General features: G+C 53.4%; 1 protein-coding gene across 7 annotated transcripts in view; it reads right to left on the bottom strand.

Annotated features, from left to right (window-relative positions):
* The window catches only part of LOC144764093 (NACHT, LRR and PYD domains-containing protein 12-like), a 324,393-nt gene that overhangs the window by 226,739 nt on the left and 80,893 nt on the right, over positions 1-16,761 (bottom strand). For all 7 annotated transcript variants that reach the window (XM_078650252.1, XM_078650255.1, XM_078650253.1 and 4 more), the window contains one exon: positions 8,598-8,768. In XM_078650252.1, the coding sequence (XP_078506378.1) occupies positions 8,598-8,768 (171 nt within the window). The remainder of the gene's footprint in view (positions 1-8,597; positions 8,769-16,761) is intronic.

Genomic DNA, 16,761 nt, shown 5'->3' with positions numbered 1-16,761 from the left:
ACCCACAGGATCATTGTACGCTTCATCCAAGCTTCTGAAAATAAACCATTGTTGTGGATTCCACATCATTAACTCACCTGGCTGCTGGAGATACGTCATGAGTATTTAATCCGGAGAACACAAAGAACAAAAAACATGAAAGGTCTGATTGACAAAACAATTTGTAAACTTAGATACTTAGGTTTACAGGTATATTTGAGGGTAGATTTAAGTGTTTTTGAATTCAGTTCAGACTTCAAGTTTTAACTTAGATTTCATGTCTGAACTTAAACGTCAGTTCTAAACTTAGACTTCAGGTCTAAACTTGACTTCAGGTCTAAAGTTAGACTTAAGGTCTAAAGTTAGACTTCAGGTCTAAAGTTAGATTTCAGGTCTAATCCTTAACTTCAGGTCTAAAGTTAGACTTCAGGTCTAAAGTTAAATTTCAGGTCTAATCCTTAACTTCAGGTCTAAAGTTAGACTTCAGGTCTAAAGTTAGATTTCAGGTCAAATCCTTAACTTCAGGTCTAAAGTTAGACTTCAGGTCTAAAGTTGACTTTAGTTCTAAACTTAGAGTTCAGGTCTAAAGTTAGACTTCAGGTCTGATCTTAAACTTCAAGTCTAAAGTTAGACTTCATGTCTAAAATTAGACTTCAGGTCTGATCTTAAGCTTCAAGTCTAAAATTAGACTTCAGGTCTGATCTTAAGCTTCAAGTTTAAAGTTAGACTTCATGTCTAAAGTTAGATTTCAGGTCTGATCCTAAGCTTCAAGTCTAAAGTTAGACTTCAGGTCTGATGTTAAGCTTCAAGTCTAAAGTTAGACTTCAGGTCTGATCTAAAGCTTCAAGTCTAAAGTTAGACTTCATGTCTAAAGTTAGATTTCAGGTCTAAACCTAAACTTCAGTTCTAAACTTAGACTTCAGGTCTAAACTTAGATTTCAGGTCTAAACTTAAACTTCAAGTCTAAACTTGACTTAAGTTCAAAACCTAGATTTCAGGTCTAAAGTTAGACTTCGGGTATAAACTTAGACTTCAGGTTTAAACTTAGACTCTAGGTCTAAACTTAAACTTCAAGTCTAAAGTTAGATTTCAGTTCTAAACTAAGACTTCATGTCTAAAGTTAGACTTTGTGTCTAAACTTAGACTTTAGTTCTAAACTTAGACTTTAGGTCTAGACTTAGACTTCAGGTTTAGGTTTAAAGCATTTTTATTAAGACAAAGAACACGGGGAGAAGGGATAGGAGGTTAGGGGTACATACAGTAAGGCAAAAAGATAATTGTGACATCATGAGTGCAGTCGTGGAATGAATCCCCGAGAAAAAAAAGGGGGAGCAGCAGCAAATGAAAGGTGGAATACATGCTACATCGCCACTCTGAGCATATCAACACCCCCAGGCTAATCCAAGAAAGCAGTGAAAGGACACAGAAAAGCCTAGCCCATCCCCCCTGGAACCCCTCCCCCCCCACAAAAAACTCCCCAACTCCCCCCAACACCCCCGTCCAATGCACCCTCATCTATACTACCTGCCCCCCAACCACACCCCCCCCCTCCAAAAACCAGCCCCCCGCCCACTCTAGTCCGCTGGAATCACCGGCGGCGTCAGCCGTAGAAGCCTAAGGTATCTCGGACAGGTGAGCTCCCTAAATTCAGTAGTTAACAGCGCTCAGAAGGGTTGCCACAACTCATCAAACTGATCTATGTCCCCCGCCACCATGAGCGACAGTTTCTCCATTCCCAGCACATGCCAAAGTCTATGTAGCCAACCCGTGATGGAGGGGATTGAGGTAGTGCGCCAGTGGATGAGGATGTTTTGAACTGCCGACCCCAGCGCGATCGCGATTTGCCTGCCCCTGCGGGACTTCAATGGGTACATTAGGCCGTTAGGAAGGCCCAGCAATACATACGCCGGAAAGCGCGGCAGCTCAATTTCAAAGTGCGTGTCCACCTCATCAAGAACTTCCTTCCAATAAGCGGCCGACAAAGGGCAGTCCCAAAGAATGTGTGAAAGGGTTCCCACCTGCCCACAACCTCTCCTACACCCCTTATCAATGTGTTTATTCATCTCATGTAGTCTCTCTGGGGTGTAGTACCAGTACGTGGACACCTTGGTGAAAGTTTCGGTGAGGCCAGTATGGTACGCAGAGTGTCTCGCCCGGTGAGCAATCTGGTCCCACTCTTTGTGACTAAGTGTCCTGCCCAGTTCCCTGTGCCATCGTTCCCTCCCCGGATTATAATAGGGAAACGGGGGAGGCTGTAGGAGCTTATACAGATCAGTGATCAATTTAGCGTCAGAAGCTCGGGTCACCAACCACCGCTCGTACGGTGTGATCTGACGGTCAGCGGTGTCCCGCACTTGGGGTTGGAGCGCACAGTGTCGAACCTGCATATAGCGCAATCTGTCCAGCTCCGTCAGGCCGAACTCCTGCTGAAGCTGTGGAAAAGAAACCACCCCCTCCCACCCATAGATCTGAAAAAGTGCTCGACAGCCCGCCGCCCTCCAATGGGAGAAAGCCCCCGGCTCCATCCCCGGGGAGAAGTCAGGATTATCCACGATGGGCGTGAATGGCGAGGGGAACGTGGTAAGGTCCCAGACCTCGCAGACCGCGCCCCACACCCGCAGGGGAACCCTCGTGACGAAGGAAGCATAAAGGTTGGGTGGGCGATGAGCGCGGCGCAAGAATGGGACCTCCTGAAGGGTATGCCCCGCAACCGCCTGATCCTGAAAAAGCCAGTGCTTGTCGGATTCCCACCTGCTCCACTCCACCAGGTATCGTAGCTGTGCCGCCTGGAAGTATTTACGGAGGTCTGGAATGCCCAAGCCACCCGCCTCCGGAGCAAGCATAGAGAGAACCCTCTTCATCCTGGGCTTGCGGCCCTGCCAGACGAAGCGCGAGATGTCAGCCTGCGTCTGTCTGATCCAGCCCACCGGAGGCTGGAGAGGTAGGGCTCGGAAAAGATAAAGGTTATGGGGCAGCACCGTCATCTTGACCGCTGCGATCCTGCCAAGCCAGGATAGCAGACCCTTACTCCAGCGGCCAAGCTCCTCCTTGATTTTTTTGCTAAGAGAAGCGTAGTTAGCCGTCACCATCGCCGGCAATGTGGGCGCCAGCAGAATCCCTAAGTAGGATACTAGTGACGATGACCACTGCATGGGGAAGAGCCGTTGAAGGTCCTGCCTAGTGTCCGTAGCCAAGGACACATCCAAAGCCGCAGATTTGCTCATATTCATCTTGAAGCCGGCCACGCGCGAGAAGGCGTCCAAGTCGCGGATGCAGGCGGGTAGGGACCTCCTAGGGTCGTCCAGGGTCAGCAGGACGTCGTCCGCGTAAAGGCTGACCGTATGAACATACCGTCCCATCCTGATCCCGGTGGCATCTGGGTTGTGGCGGATCCTCTGGGCGAACGGCTCCATGTAGAGAGCAAAAAGGAGTGGGGAGAGAGGACACCCCTGCCTCGTGCCGCGTTCGATAGCTGCAACCATTGACCCGCACCGTCGCTGAAGGGTTCTTATAGCAATTGAAAACCATCGAGCAGAATTTATCACCGATTCCCAGTTTCCTGAGTACCAGCTCGAGGTACGGCCAATGAACCCTGTCGAAGGCCTTCTCAGCGTCCACTGCCAGCAGCATCCGCTCACCCGGAATCCGTGAAGCCTTCTCCAAAATGTGCGTCACTCGTTTAGTGTTGTCGACAGTTTGTCTGCCGGGTACAAAGCCTGCCTGGTCAGCCTCAACCAGACCGGGGAGGTGCAAGGCCAGCCTAGACGCCAGAATCCCCGTGTACAGCTTGAGGTCGACGTTCAACAGCGAGATGGGTCTGTACGAGCCGCATAGGGCCCGATCCTTCCCAGGCTTCGGAATCACTGAAACCGTCGCACCCAGAAGGTCCGGCGGGATGGCCCCTGGGTCGGAAAAGGAATTAAACAACCGAGCGAGGATGGGGGCCACAACCGGGCAGAAGGTTTTGTAGAACAAGGACATGTAACCGTCCGGGCCCGGAGCTTTCCCGTGCTTAAGTTTAGCTATCGCGGAAATCACCTCCCCAACCTGGATATCACGCTCGAGATATTCCGCCTGAGCGGGGTCCAGCGCCGGGAGGGCCACAGACTCTAGATATTCCACGGTTTCCCGCGGCAAGGGGGGCTCCCCAGTATACAGCGCCTCGTAGAAGCTGCAGAAGGTTTCCGCCACTTCCGCATCCCCGGAAACCGCCACCCCATCCGCACCCAAGAGTTCCCTCACCACATTACGCTGTTGAGCAACTCGAAGTCTGTGCGCCAGGAGCTTGCCGCACCTGTCCCCTCCAGTATAAAAGGCGTGCTTCAGACGTAACGCCGCGTATTCAGCCCTGTCCATGTCGAGCGCCGACAAGAGCTTCCTAGCCGCCTTCAGCTGCCTCCAAACCCTTGGAGCGCCCCTGCGGCGGTGAACCTGCTCAAGCTCCCGAACCTGGGTAGTTAGCTCCTCCCTCTTCCGTTGCCGCTCCCTATTTTCTGCCGAGGAGATGGAGATAAATTCCCCCCGAAGAACCGTCTTTAACGCGGCCCACTGTGTCGCTAGTGAAGTATCTGAATTACTGTTATGTGTCTGATAGTCTCGAATGGTCTCCTCAATGTGTTTCACCACTGTTTTCTTGTGTAGAAGGGTGTCCCTAAGGTGCCACACCCCCCGGGAGGGGGCGGGCGCCGGCCACGCGAACGTCCCAACAACCGGCGGATGATCAGACAAAGTGAGGACCCCAATGTCTGCCGCCGTGGCAGCGGCGTGCATCGGCCCACTAACCAGAAGATAGTCCAACCGCGCATAAGTTCGGTGCGCATGTGAATAATAGGAGTAATCCCTGTCTGTTGGGTGTAGGGAACGCCATAGATCATGCAGGTCCATGTCCGCAATTCGGGCCTTCGCTGCTTGGGAGAGTTCCCCAGTCTGCGGGAATCGCTGCGCCGACCTATCCAATGCTGAGTCAAAAACTACATTAAGGTCACCCCCTAAGATAATATGACGATCAGGGGAGGCAGTGACATCCACCAGTACTGAGTCCAGGAAGCGTTCCTGATGGTCATTCGGGCTATGGACAGAGCCAACAGTAAACGAAAGGCCCCCCATGCGGAGGCGGTATGCCAAAAGCCTCCCTTTCTGTTCAGCATATTTATACAACACCTCCCCCCTGAAGGAGCTCGCTATGAGAATGGCCACTCCTGCGGTTTTGGTCGCGGCAGAGGAGAAAAACTGGGTGGAGAACTTAGCAGAGCGCAGTCTGTGGCAGTCACGGGACAATAAGTGGGTCTCTTGTAAGAGGCAAATGTCAGCCTGCGTTCCCTCAAGGAGAGACAAAATCGCCCTTCGTTTAACAGGATTATTCAGACCCTTAACATTAAGGGTCACCACCTTCAAAGACGACATGTCTCCCAGGGACCAGGAACACTATGCCGCGGGCAGGGAACCAGGGGGGGGGGGGTGGCGCGGGGCAGCAGCGCGGGGCAGACAAAAGTAAGCCAAGTGCGGACACAGGTAACATCGGACGGTTCTCTCCCAACCCCAGAACAACCCCCAACACCACCCCAAACAAACCAACGATAACTAGGCAGATGCCAACTCAAACAACCCATTGTCTCAGTCAAGTCCCAAAACGGACAAGTCTGTAGTAAGTAGTGAAAGTGGACGTCCGGCCACTCACCTCCTCCCGCTCCCCCCCGGACCCCTCCCCAGCCCCTGAACCTGGCATCGAAGAAGCTGAGTCCATCTCCCCCCGGAGTGAATCTAGGCCGTCAAGGCCACGCCGTTGGAGGCGGGCGAGTCCCTGGCCGCTTCCCTCAAGGCACTGGCCATGTCCGCTCTGATGGTAGGCGAATCAGGACGCCCAGCACTCGCTGCCGACTGTCGTCTCGTTGACCTCCATCGACCCCTTCTGTCTGAGCGCCTCCAAGTCGGCGTTGCTCCATCTTCCTCCGTAGCCGTGAGCCCCAGGACACCGCAGATATCCTGCAAGGAGCGCAGTTCATGAAGCACCCCATTCCAGCGAAAAATCAAGCGGAAGGGATGCCCCCAGGAGTACGGCGTTTCATTGTCACGCAGAAAATCGGTCGCAATCCTGAAGGACCTGCGCTTCTGCAGCGTGATGGCGGAGAGGTCCTGGTAAAGCGCTACGGGGCGCTCTCGGAAAGTCAGCGGTTGTTTCCTACGGGCTTCGGACATAATGCGCTCCTTCATTGGGAAGTCAGGCAGGAAAGCCAAGATATCCGGCGGGGGCGCCGTCGACTGGCGCTGTCGGCCAACTCTGTGGGCTCTATCATTGCGGACAGGAAAGTCCGCGGCCTCCCCCAGGATCTCTCGGAACAAGTCTTGCAGATAGCCCACCAGGTCCGTCCCTTCATCCGCCGACTGCACACCCTGTACCCGAATGTTATTTCTCCTTGACCTGTTCTCTAGGTCCTCGGAGTGGGCCTGGAGTTCAACACATTGCTCTCGGAGACGGAGAACGTCCTGCTGTAAGTGGACAATCTCGTCGTCTCGGTGTTGGGCCGCCGTCTCCACCGTCTCAATCCGTTCACCGAGGCCCTCCACCTCCCTGCGGACCTCGCGCACTTCACTGGCCACCTCCCGTTTCAGCGTCTGGAAGTCTTCCTTAAGCGAGCTGAACAGCTCCTCCATAAAAGATCTCGTGACAGGGGGTTCTCCTCCAGTCGCGTCCGCTGTGGCTCGGGAAGACCCAGGCGACGGCTGCACCCTGTCCCGTTGTTGCTGGGCCCTGCTAAGCATGTCCGGCAGGGTACGGTCCCCTTTCCTCGAGCCACCTCTACCAGCCATCCTGGTCGCTCTCAACTGAGGGATAGGCACGGGCCCGACCACCTCGGGGAATGTCCAACAGCCAGCGAGGACTCGCTATGAGGCACACCCGGCGAGGCAAGGGACCCGCGCCACAGATGACAAAATGGCGGGTCAGTCCAGTCACAGCAAGCCGTGGGCGCCCGATCAGGATATCAGCTGGGGTCTGCACCGGGGGAACCCCGGCAAGGGCGCTCCGCCGGAGGGGAAGAGCTGGACAGAAGCAGAGGGTGTAGGAAACGGCTTCCAAGCGACTCCGAAAGAGGCCTGCGACACTGTCCCCGCAGAGACAAAATGGCTGTCGGGTGGGGCCAAGCAGATCGTCCTAGCCTGGCGATGCCACCGGGCCTCTCCGGAAGCCAGTCAATCAGAAAAGTACTTCAACCGGGGCCGTACGGCTACTTAGAAGAGTTGGTGGATCTGGCTCCGATCCCAAGTCGATCCTCCTCCAGCACCGGGAGTGGGGTTCTCGCCATAGGGGAGGCCACCCCCTCAAGTCCAAGCACCTCGGCACTCGCTCAGGAATTCCCCGTGTAGTAGGTCACACAGCCGATAGCTTCCTGTCGATCCCCGTCGAGCGTCGGGGCGATCACCACACCAGGTCGCTAACCTTCAGCACCAGGCCCTGCCGAAGCGTCTGGACAGCACTCTGATCCGCTCCGCTTCCAGAGTGCTCCGTCGTCTTGCGATCGACAATCGGTCTTTTAAGGTGCTTCCACTGGAGCAATCAGGGCCAAAGTGGCATCAATGCGTGCCCCAGGTCCTCCGCCACACGCCTCTCAGCTGCTGAGCATCAGCGGGGGGAGAGAAGCTGAAGAAAAAGGGCTCGAGCCTAGGCGGGCCGGAGGAGCTGTGCGAAGAAGCGTCCGCTCACCCCGCCATCTTGGCCACGCCCCCTCTAGACTTCAGGTTTAAAGTTAGACTTGAGGTCTGATCTTAAGCTTCAAGTCTAAAGTTAGACTTCAGGTTTAAAGTTAGACTTGAGGTCTGATCTTAAGCTTCAAGTCTAAAGTTAGACTTCAGGTTTAAAGTTAGACTTGAGGTCTGATCTTAAGCTTCAAGTCTAAAGTTAGACTTCAGGTCTAAAGTTAGATTTCAGGTCTAAAGTTAGACTTCATGTATAAAGTTAGATTTCAGGTCTAAACCTAAACTTCAGGTAGACTTCAGGTCTAAAGTTAGACTTCATGTATAAAGTTAGATTTCTGGTCTAAACCTAAACTTCAGTTAGACTTCAGGTCTAAAGTTAGACTTCCGGTCTAATGTTAGACTTCAGGTCTAAAGTTAGTCTTCAGGTGTAAATTTAGGCTCAGGTCTAAGTTTAACTTTGTGAATCAGGCACACAATGTGTAAGAAAGTCCATGTCCAAGTTGTATGCTTTATCAATGTTTCAAGAAAATGATATCAAAATCCCACACTAGTAGGAACCCTAAACCATGCTGTGCATAATAATAGAGTTCATACCACAAATGAAATCTGGGGCAGAGGGGATACAGCGGCCTCAGTGTGAGTCCAGAGCAGCTCAGTCTCCAGTAGGAGAAGCTCCCTCACAAGGAGCAGGACCCCTCTGGCCTCTGATGTGCAAACACTCTCCAAACACAGAGCTCTCACCCTCACCTGGTGTCTGCCGACGTGGGGTCCGGCTCATGTCCACAGTGGTCCTGTTTCCAAAGAGGAAGGCGTGCGCCTGCTTGCTTTAGCTCATGACCCCCCAGCTTGGAAGGACCAAGGTAATGCCCAGACACCCCTCATGCATGAATGAGAACAGCACCTGTAGGCCCGCCATGAATACTCACTCCAGCCTCTTCAGTCTGCAGTCTGGATGCCGGAGCCCCTCACACAGCTCTCTCACGCCGGGGTCCCCCAGATCATTGTCCGTCAGGGTCAGCTCCTGAAGAGATGGGTTGGTACAGAGGACTTCGGCGAGGTCTCCGCAACATGACCCGGCCAGCAAACAGTTCCTCAGACTACAAGAGGCAGAAAGGTCTCAGCGTTAGTGGGGGTGTAACTCCTGGTGCAGAGGGAGTAAAGCATTTACAGACCAACAGCCAAGGACGGTGAGCCATCGAAAAGGGACATCGCACTTCCTTTGGCTCTCTCCCAACCACCCATGACATGACCGGCATCACATGACATTTGACGTGAGACCATGTCCTGAGCAGAAGTGATGTCATAAGGCCTTTCACTGTGATTACATCACAGAAAGTGAGTGTCCATTGAGCTTGATGACGTCGCAGGACGAGAAGTAATTAAATACATTATTTTTAAAAACTGCCATAAGTGCCAGATACATTTTAAAAAACTGAATGAAGACGATGGACCCGAATCACAAAAGTAATCTGTGGCAAAATCCTAACTTTACGACTTTCGGTATTCACAAAAGGCATTTAAGAGTAGTAAAGTTAGGATTTTGTCTCAAGTTTGTCTTAAATTTTGGTCTCAAGCCAAAATCCTAACTTAAGTTTAACTTAAGTTAGTATTTTGACTTAAGACCAAAAGACAAACTTAGGACAAAATCCCAACTTTACTACTCCTAAACGCCTTTTGTTAATACCGAAAACCGTAAAGTTAGGATTTTGTCTCAGATTACTTTTGTGAATCGGGCCCTGTGTGTCTGTTTTAGTTTGAACCGTATAATAACTACAGCACTGTGTGATATCGCAGGGTCTGTGTGATATCACAGGGCCTGTAGGATATCACAGGGCCTGTATGATATTGAAGGGCCTGTATGATAACACAGGGCCTGTATGATATTGCAGGGCCTGTGTGATATCACAGGGCCTGTATGATATAGCAGGGTCTGTATAATATCGCAGGGCCTGTGTGATATCACAGGGCCTGTATGATATTGCAGGGCCTTTGAGATATCACAGTGCTTGTGTAATATCACAGGGCCTGTATGATATCGCAGGGCCTGTATGATATCGCAGGGTCTCTGTATATCACAGGGCCTGTGTGATATCACAAGGGTTGTATGATATCATGACGGCCAGTGTGATATCACGAGGGCTTGTGTGATATTGTGAGTGCCTGTGTGATATTACAGGGCCTGTGTGATATTACAGGGCCTGCATGATATTACAGGGTATGTGTGATATCACAGGGCTAGTATGATATCATGAGGGTCAGTGTGATATCATAATGACCTGTGTAATATCACAGGGCCTGTGTGATATTACAGGGCCTGAGTGATATCAGGAGAGACAGTGTGATATCACAAGAACCTGTTTGATATCATGAGGGTCTGTGTGATATCTAGAGGGCCTGTGTGATATCACAAGGGCCAGTTTGATATCATGAGGGCCTGTGTGATATCTAGGGGGCCTGTGTGATATCACAAGGGCCAGTTTGATATCATGAGGGCCTGTGTGATATCTAGAGGGCATGTGTGATATCACAAGGGCCAGTTTGATATCATGAGGGTCTGTGTAATATCTAGAGGGCCTGTGTGATATCACAAGGGCCAGTGTGATATCACAAGGACCTGTTTGATATCATGAGGGTCTGTGTGATATCTACAGGGCCTGTGTGATATCACAAGGGCCAGTTTGATATCATGAGGGTCTGTGTGATATCTAGAGGGCCTGTGTGACATCACAAGGGCCAGTGCGATATCACAAGGACCTGTTTGATATCATGAGGGCCTGTGTGATATCTAGAGGGCCTGTGTGATATCACAAGGGCCAGTGTGAAATCACAAGGGCCAGTTTGATATCATGAGGGCCTGTGTGATATCTAGAGGGCCTGTGTGATATCACAAGGGCCAGTGTGATATCACAAGGACCTGTTTGATATCATGAGGGTCTGTGTGATATCTAGAGGGCCTGTGTGATATCACAAGGGCCAGTTTGATATCATGAGGGCCTGTGTGATAGCTAGAGGGCCTGTGTGATATCACAAGGGCCAGTGTGAAATCACAAGGGCCAGTTTGATATCATGAGGGCCTGTGTGATATCTAGAGGGCCTGTGTGATATCACAAGGGCCAGTGTGAAATCACAAGGGCCAGTTTGATATCATGAGGGCCTGTGTGATATCTAGAGGGCCTGTGTGATATCACAAGGGCCAGTTTGATATCATGAGGGCCTGTGTGATATCGCAGGGATTGTGCGATATCGCAGGGAATGTTTGAGATCACGAAGGCCTGTGTGATATCATGAGGACCAGGCGGTTATCTTAGGGCCTGTGTGACATTACGAGGGCACGTGTGATATCGCATGGCTTGTGTGAGATCACTGTGGCCTGCCTGAGATCACAGGGCCATGACAATCGCCCACTCAGCTACAGTCATAGTTTGAGCAAGACGACCCCCCTGACTCTCACGAGTTGCCCCGCTGACCCATTGTTTTTCCACAGTAAACAGTCGCAGAGGTTTGATGTCCCTCAAAGAACCCCACATTCATGGTCGCTCTTTGCGGGGTCCCCTGTGACAAGTACTGAGAGCCCAGAGTGGTGCTCTGAGGGAGGGGCCACTTCCCTCTCTGCCTGGGCTCGTGCACCTGGCAGCCATGACGATAAACGTTAAAGGGCAGGGCCAGGTCTTCGAAATGGTCTTTAAAGGGCAACGCCTACAGGAAGTGTTCTAGCAGCTCCCTTACTGAGGCCCTGGGCTCCCAGGTGTATCGGTGTGAATGACAGGTATGTGTACACTCAGGTACTAGTGAGGACAAGCATGCAGCCTGCGTGCATGTCATGGTTAGTGCATCAGGCTTCCCTCTGCACATGTATGCACATGCACATGTGAGGAGAAAGGCCCTGTGCAGACTGCCCAGACCTCTGCCCACATGGGCACATGGACCTCTATGCATTCCCTCCCCAGACTCCTGCCTGCAGAGGGTCACCGTCCCCTGGGTCTGGGAGCCTTCAGTTCCTCGCTTTGTACTTTGCTGTTCCCCTCAACACCACCATGAACCTCTGGCTGGCCGGCCTCACAAGCCATCTGGCTTCCTTACTGACCATAAGACACCGTGGCGGTTGACCGGCTGGGAACCCCCAAGAAAGGGACCCTGTGATCCAGGCCTGGAATGTGCTGTGGGTACCATGCTTCCTGTGCCATTGGTACCCTGCCCCACCTCACTGGCCAGTCCTACCAGGGCTGAAGCCTGTCTGGGGTGACTTATGACCCCATCTCGAGGGAACCTGGCACAGCAGTTTGGGCTGGACTATTCCTATTGGAGCAGGACCAGGGCTGATTTGCATACAGCTGGTCTCCACCTAGGGTAGCAAAGTAGACAAAACATAATGGATTGGAATGCGTCCATGAGTAATCAGCAGTGACTGGGATTAATTCAACATTCCACGCATCACCTATTCGGTTTATCTCAGGAGCCCTGGGAGCCGTGCTGGATAGTGTCTCCCATCCAGTACCAGCAACCCATGAAGGCTGCTGCCAACAGCATATTGTGATGACCCCCTTTCACCCCTGACCCTGCCAGTGTACCCTCTTGTCTACTCTATTTCTTGAAGATCACTTTGGTCTGGCACCAAGATTGCGAAGGAGGAAGCGAGGAGCGGCTTCACTGATCTCAGCTTTAGAAACCACTTGTACATTTGTGACACCAAGGAGAAAGCTCCATGGCTGAGCCCCACAATGAAGACACTGTATCTGTTCCCCCGACTGCGACCTTGGGGGCAGTGTCAATGACTTGACCTATTGATTGTCCTTTGTGATTGCCCCCCTTTAGCTAAAGTGCCATGAAGCACAGCCTCACTGCTCCCAGCGCCTCACTGCTGAACCCACTCAGCTGCACAATATCCACACGCTCACTTCAGGGCTGGACAAGAAGGGGCTCGGTTGCCTAGCATCTCATAACTACAAGTTTTGTAAATTGTTGGGTATTCAGTCAGAAGCCCCATTGTGGCCCCATTGTGGCATCTGTGTTTGTAAATTATTAGAAGCACCAAACACTTGACCACCATGTTTATTTCTGCTGGTTAAGACTAAGGTCTCCCTCCTCCCCCCCAGGACTGGCCTAGGCACAGAGGATCCCTGATTTCAAGCTCCCTGTGCCCGGTTCCTGAAGATGGGCATTAAGCAGAGGTGGTCCCTTCATGCAAAGGGCCAAGGCAGGCTGCTAGTGATGGGCCCTAGACTGAGGCCTTCCCACAAGTCCAGACCCAGGTCCTGCTGCTAGTGATGGGCCCTAGACTGATGCCTTCCCACAAGTCTAGACCCAGGTCCTGCTGCTAGTAATGGGCCCTAGACTGAGGCCTTCCCACAAGTCCAGAGTCTGCTGCTAGTGATGGGCCCTAGACTGAGGCCTTCCCACAAGTCCAGACACAGGTCCTGCTGATGGTGATGGGCCCTAGACTGAGGCCTTCCCACAAGTCCAGACACAGGTCCTGCTGCTAGTGATGGGCCCGAGACTGAGGCCTTCCCACAAGTCCAGACACAGGTCCTACTGCTAGTGATGGGCCCTAGACTGATGCCTTCCCACAAGTCTAGACCCAGGTCCTGCTGATGGTGATGGGCCCTAGACTGAGGCCTTCCCACAAGTCCAGACCCAGGTCCTGCTGCTAGTGATGGGCCCTAGACTGAGGCCTTCCCACAAGTCCAGACACAGGTCCTGCTGCTAGTGATGGGCCCTAGACTGAGGCCTTCCCACAAGTCCAGACCCAGGTCCTGCTGCTGGTGATGGGCCCTAGACTAAGGCCTTCCCACAAGTCCAGACCCAGGTCCTGCTGCTAGTGATGGGCCCTAGACTGAGGCCTTCCCACAAGTCCAGACACAGGTCCTGCTGCTAGTGATGGGCCATAGACTGAGGCCTTTCCACAAGTCCAAACCCAGGTCCTGCTGCTGGTGATGGGCCCTCTATTGAGGTCTAAACACAAGTCCAGACCCAGGTCCTGCTGCTGGTGATGGGCCCTAGACTGAGGCCTTCACACACGTCCAGAGTCTGCTGCTAGTGATGGGCCCTAGACTGAGGCCTTCCCACAAGTCCAGACCCAGGTCTTGCTGATGGTGATGGGCCCTAGACTGAGGCCTTCCCACAAGTCTATACCCTGGTCCTGCTGCTAGTGATGGGTCCTAGACTGAGGCCTTCCCACAAGTCCAGACACAGGTCCTGCTGCTAGTGATGGGCCCTAGACTGAGGCCTTCCCACAAGTCTAGACCCAGGTCCTGCTGCTAGTGATGGGTCCTAGACTGAGGCCTTCCCACAAGTCCAGACACAGGTCCTGCTGCTAGTGATGGGCCCTAGACTGAGGCCTTCCCACAAGTCTAGACCCAGGTCCTGCTGCTGGTGATGGGCCCTCTACTGAGGTCTAAACACAAGTCCAGACCCAGGTCCTTCTGCTGGTGATGGGCCCTAGACTGAGGTCTTCCCACAAGTCCAGACTCTGCTGCTAGTGATGGGCCCTAGACTGAGGCCTTCCCACAAGTCTAGACCCAGGTCCTGCTGCTGGTGATGGGCCCTAGACTGAGGTCTTCCCACAAGTCCAGAGTCTGCTGCTAGTGATGGGCCCTAGACTGAGGCCTTCCCACAAGTCCAGACCCAGGTCCTGCTGCTGGTGATGGGCCCTAGACTGAGGTCTTCCCACAAGTCCAGAGTCTGCTGCTAGTGATGGGCCCTAGACTGAGGCCTTCCCACAAGTCCAGACACAGGTCCTGCTGCTAGTGATGGGCCCTAGACTGAGGCCTTCCCACAAGTCTAGACCCAGGTCCTGCTGCTGGTGATGGGCCCTCTACTGAGGTCTAAACACAAGTCCAGACCCAGGTCCTGCTGCTGGTGATGGGCCCTAGACTGAGGTCTTCCCACAAGTCCAGAGTCTGCTGCTAGTGATGGGCCCTAGACTGAGGCCTTCCCACAAGTCCAGACACAGGTCCTGCTGCTAGTGATGGGCCCTAGACTGAGGCCTTCCCACAAGTCCAGACACAGGTCCTGCTGCTAGTGATGGGCCCTAGACTGAGGCCTTCCCACAAGTCTAGACCCAGGTCCTGCTGCTAGTGATGGGTCCTAGACTGAGGCCTTCCCACAAGTCCAGACACAGGTCCTGCTGCTAGTGATGGGCCCTAGACTGAGGCCTTCCCACAAGTCTAGACCCAGGTCCTGCTGCTGGTGATGGGCCCTCTACTGAGGTCTAAACACAAGTCCAGACCCAGGTCCTGCTGATGGTGATGGGCCCTAGACTGAGGCCTTCCCACAAGTCCAGACCCAGGTCCTGCTGCTAGTGATGGGCCCTAGACTGAGGCCTTCCCAAAAGTCCAGACCCAGGTCCTGCTGCTAGTGATGGGCCCTAGACTGAGGCCTTCCCACAAGTCCAGAGTCTGCTGATGGTGATGGGCCCTAGACTGAGGCCTTCCCACAAGTCCAGACCCAGGTCCTGCTGCTAGTGATGGGCCCTAGACTGAGGCCTTCCCACAAGTCCAGACACAGGTCCTGCTGCTAGTGATGGGCCCTAGACTGAGTCCTTCCCACAAGTCCAGACCCAGGTCCTGCTGCTGGTGATGGGCCCTAGACTAAGGCCTTCCCACAAGTCCAGACCCAGGTCCTGCTGCTAGTGATGGGCCCTAGACTGAGGCCTTCCCACAAGTCCAGACACAGGTCCTGCTGCTAGTGATGGGCCATAGACTGAGGCCTTTCCACAAGTCCAAACCCAGGTCCTGCTGCTGGTGATGGACCCTCTACTGAGGTCTAAACACAAGTCCAGACCCAGGTCCTGCTGCTGGTGATGGGCCCTAGACTGAGGCCTTCCCACACGTCCAGAATCTGCTGCTAGTGATGGGCCCTAGACTGAGGCCTTCCCACAAGTCCAGACCCAGGTCTTGCTGATGGTGATGGGCCCTAGACTGAGGCCTTCCCACAAGTCTATACCCTGGTCCTGCTGCTAGTGATGGGTCCTAGACTGAGGCCTTCCCACAAGTCCAGACACAGGTCCTGCTGCTAGTGATGGGCCCTAGACTGAGGCCTTCCCACAAGTCTAGACCCAGGTCCTGCTGCTAGTGATGGGTCCTAGACTGAGGCCTTCCCACAAGTCCAGACACAGGTCCTGCTGCTAGTGATGGGCCCTAGACTGAGGCCTTCCCACAATTCTAGACCCAGGTCCTGCTGCTGGTGATGGGCCCTCTACTGAGGTCTAAACACAATTCCAGACCCAGGTCCTTCTGCTGGTGATGGGCCCTAGACTGAGGTCTTCCCACAAGTCCAGAGTCTGCTGCTAGTGATGGGCCCTAGACTGAGGCCTTCCCACAAGTCCAGACCCAGGTCCTGCTGCTGGTGATGGGCCCTAGACTGAGGTCTTCCCACAAGTCCAGAGTCTGCTGCTAGTGATGGGCCCTACACTGAGGCCTTCCCACAAGTCCAGACACAGGTCCTGCTGCTAGTGATGGGCCCTAGACTGAGGCCTTCCCACAAGTCTAGACCCAGGTCCTGCTGCTGGTGATGGGCCCTCTACTGAGGTCTAAACACAAGTCCAGACCCAGGTCCTGCTGCTGGTGATGGGCCCTAGACTGAGGTCTTCCCACAAGTCCAGAGTCTGCTGCTAGGGATGGGCCCTAGACTGAGGCCTTCCCACAAGTCCAGACACATGTCCTGCTGCTAGTGATGGGCCCTAGACTGAGGCCTTCCCACAAGTCCAGACACAGGTCCTGCTGCTAGTGATGGGCCCTAGACTGAGGCCTTCCCACAAGTCTAGACCCAGGTCCTGCTGCTAGTGATGGGTCCTAGACTGAGGCCTTCCCACAAGTCCAGACACAGGTCCTGCTGCTAGTGATGGGCCCTAGACTGAGGCCTTCCCACAAGTCTAGACCCAGGTCCTGCTGCTGGTGATGGGCCCTCTACTGAGGTCTAAACACAAGTCCAGACCCAGGTCCTTCTGCTGGTGATGGGCCCTAGACTGAGGTCTTCCCACAAGTCCAGAGTCTGCTGCTAGTGATGGGCCCTAGACTGAGACCTTCCCAAAGGTCCAGACCCAGGTCCTGCTGCTAGTGATGGGCCCTAGACTGAGGCCTTCCCACAAGTCCA

This window comes from Lissotriton helveticus, chromosome 6 (assembly GCF_964261635.1).
Source record: "Lissotriton helveticus chromosome 6, aLisHel1.1, whole genome shotgun sequence".
NCBI classification, from domain to species: Eukaryota; Metazoa; Chordata; class Amphibia; order Caudata; family Salamandridae; genus Lissotriton; species Lissotriton helveticus.
Note: the sequence above shows the minus strand (reverse complement) of the source record. Positions and strands in the feature narration are given on the sequence as shown.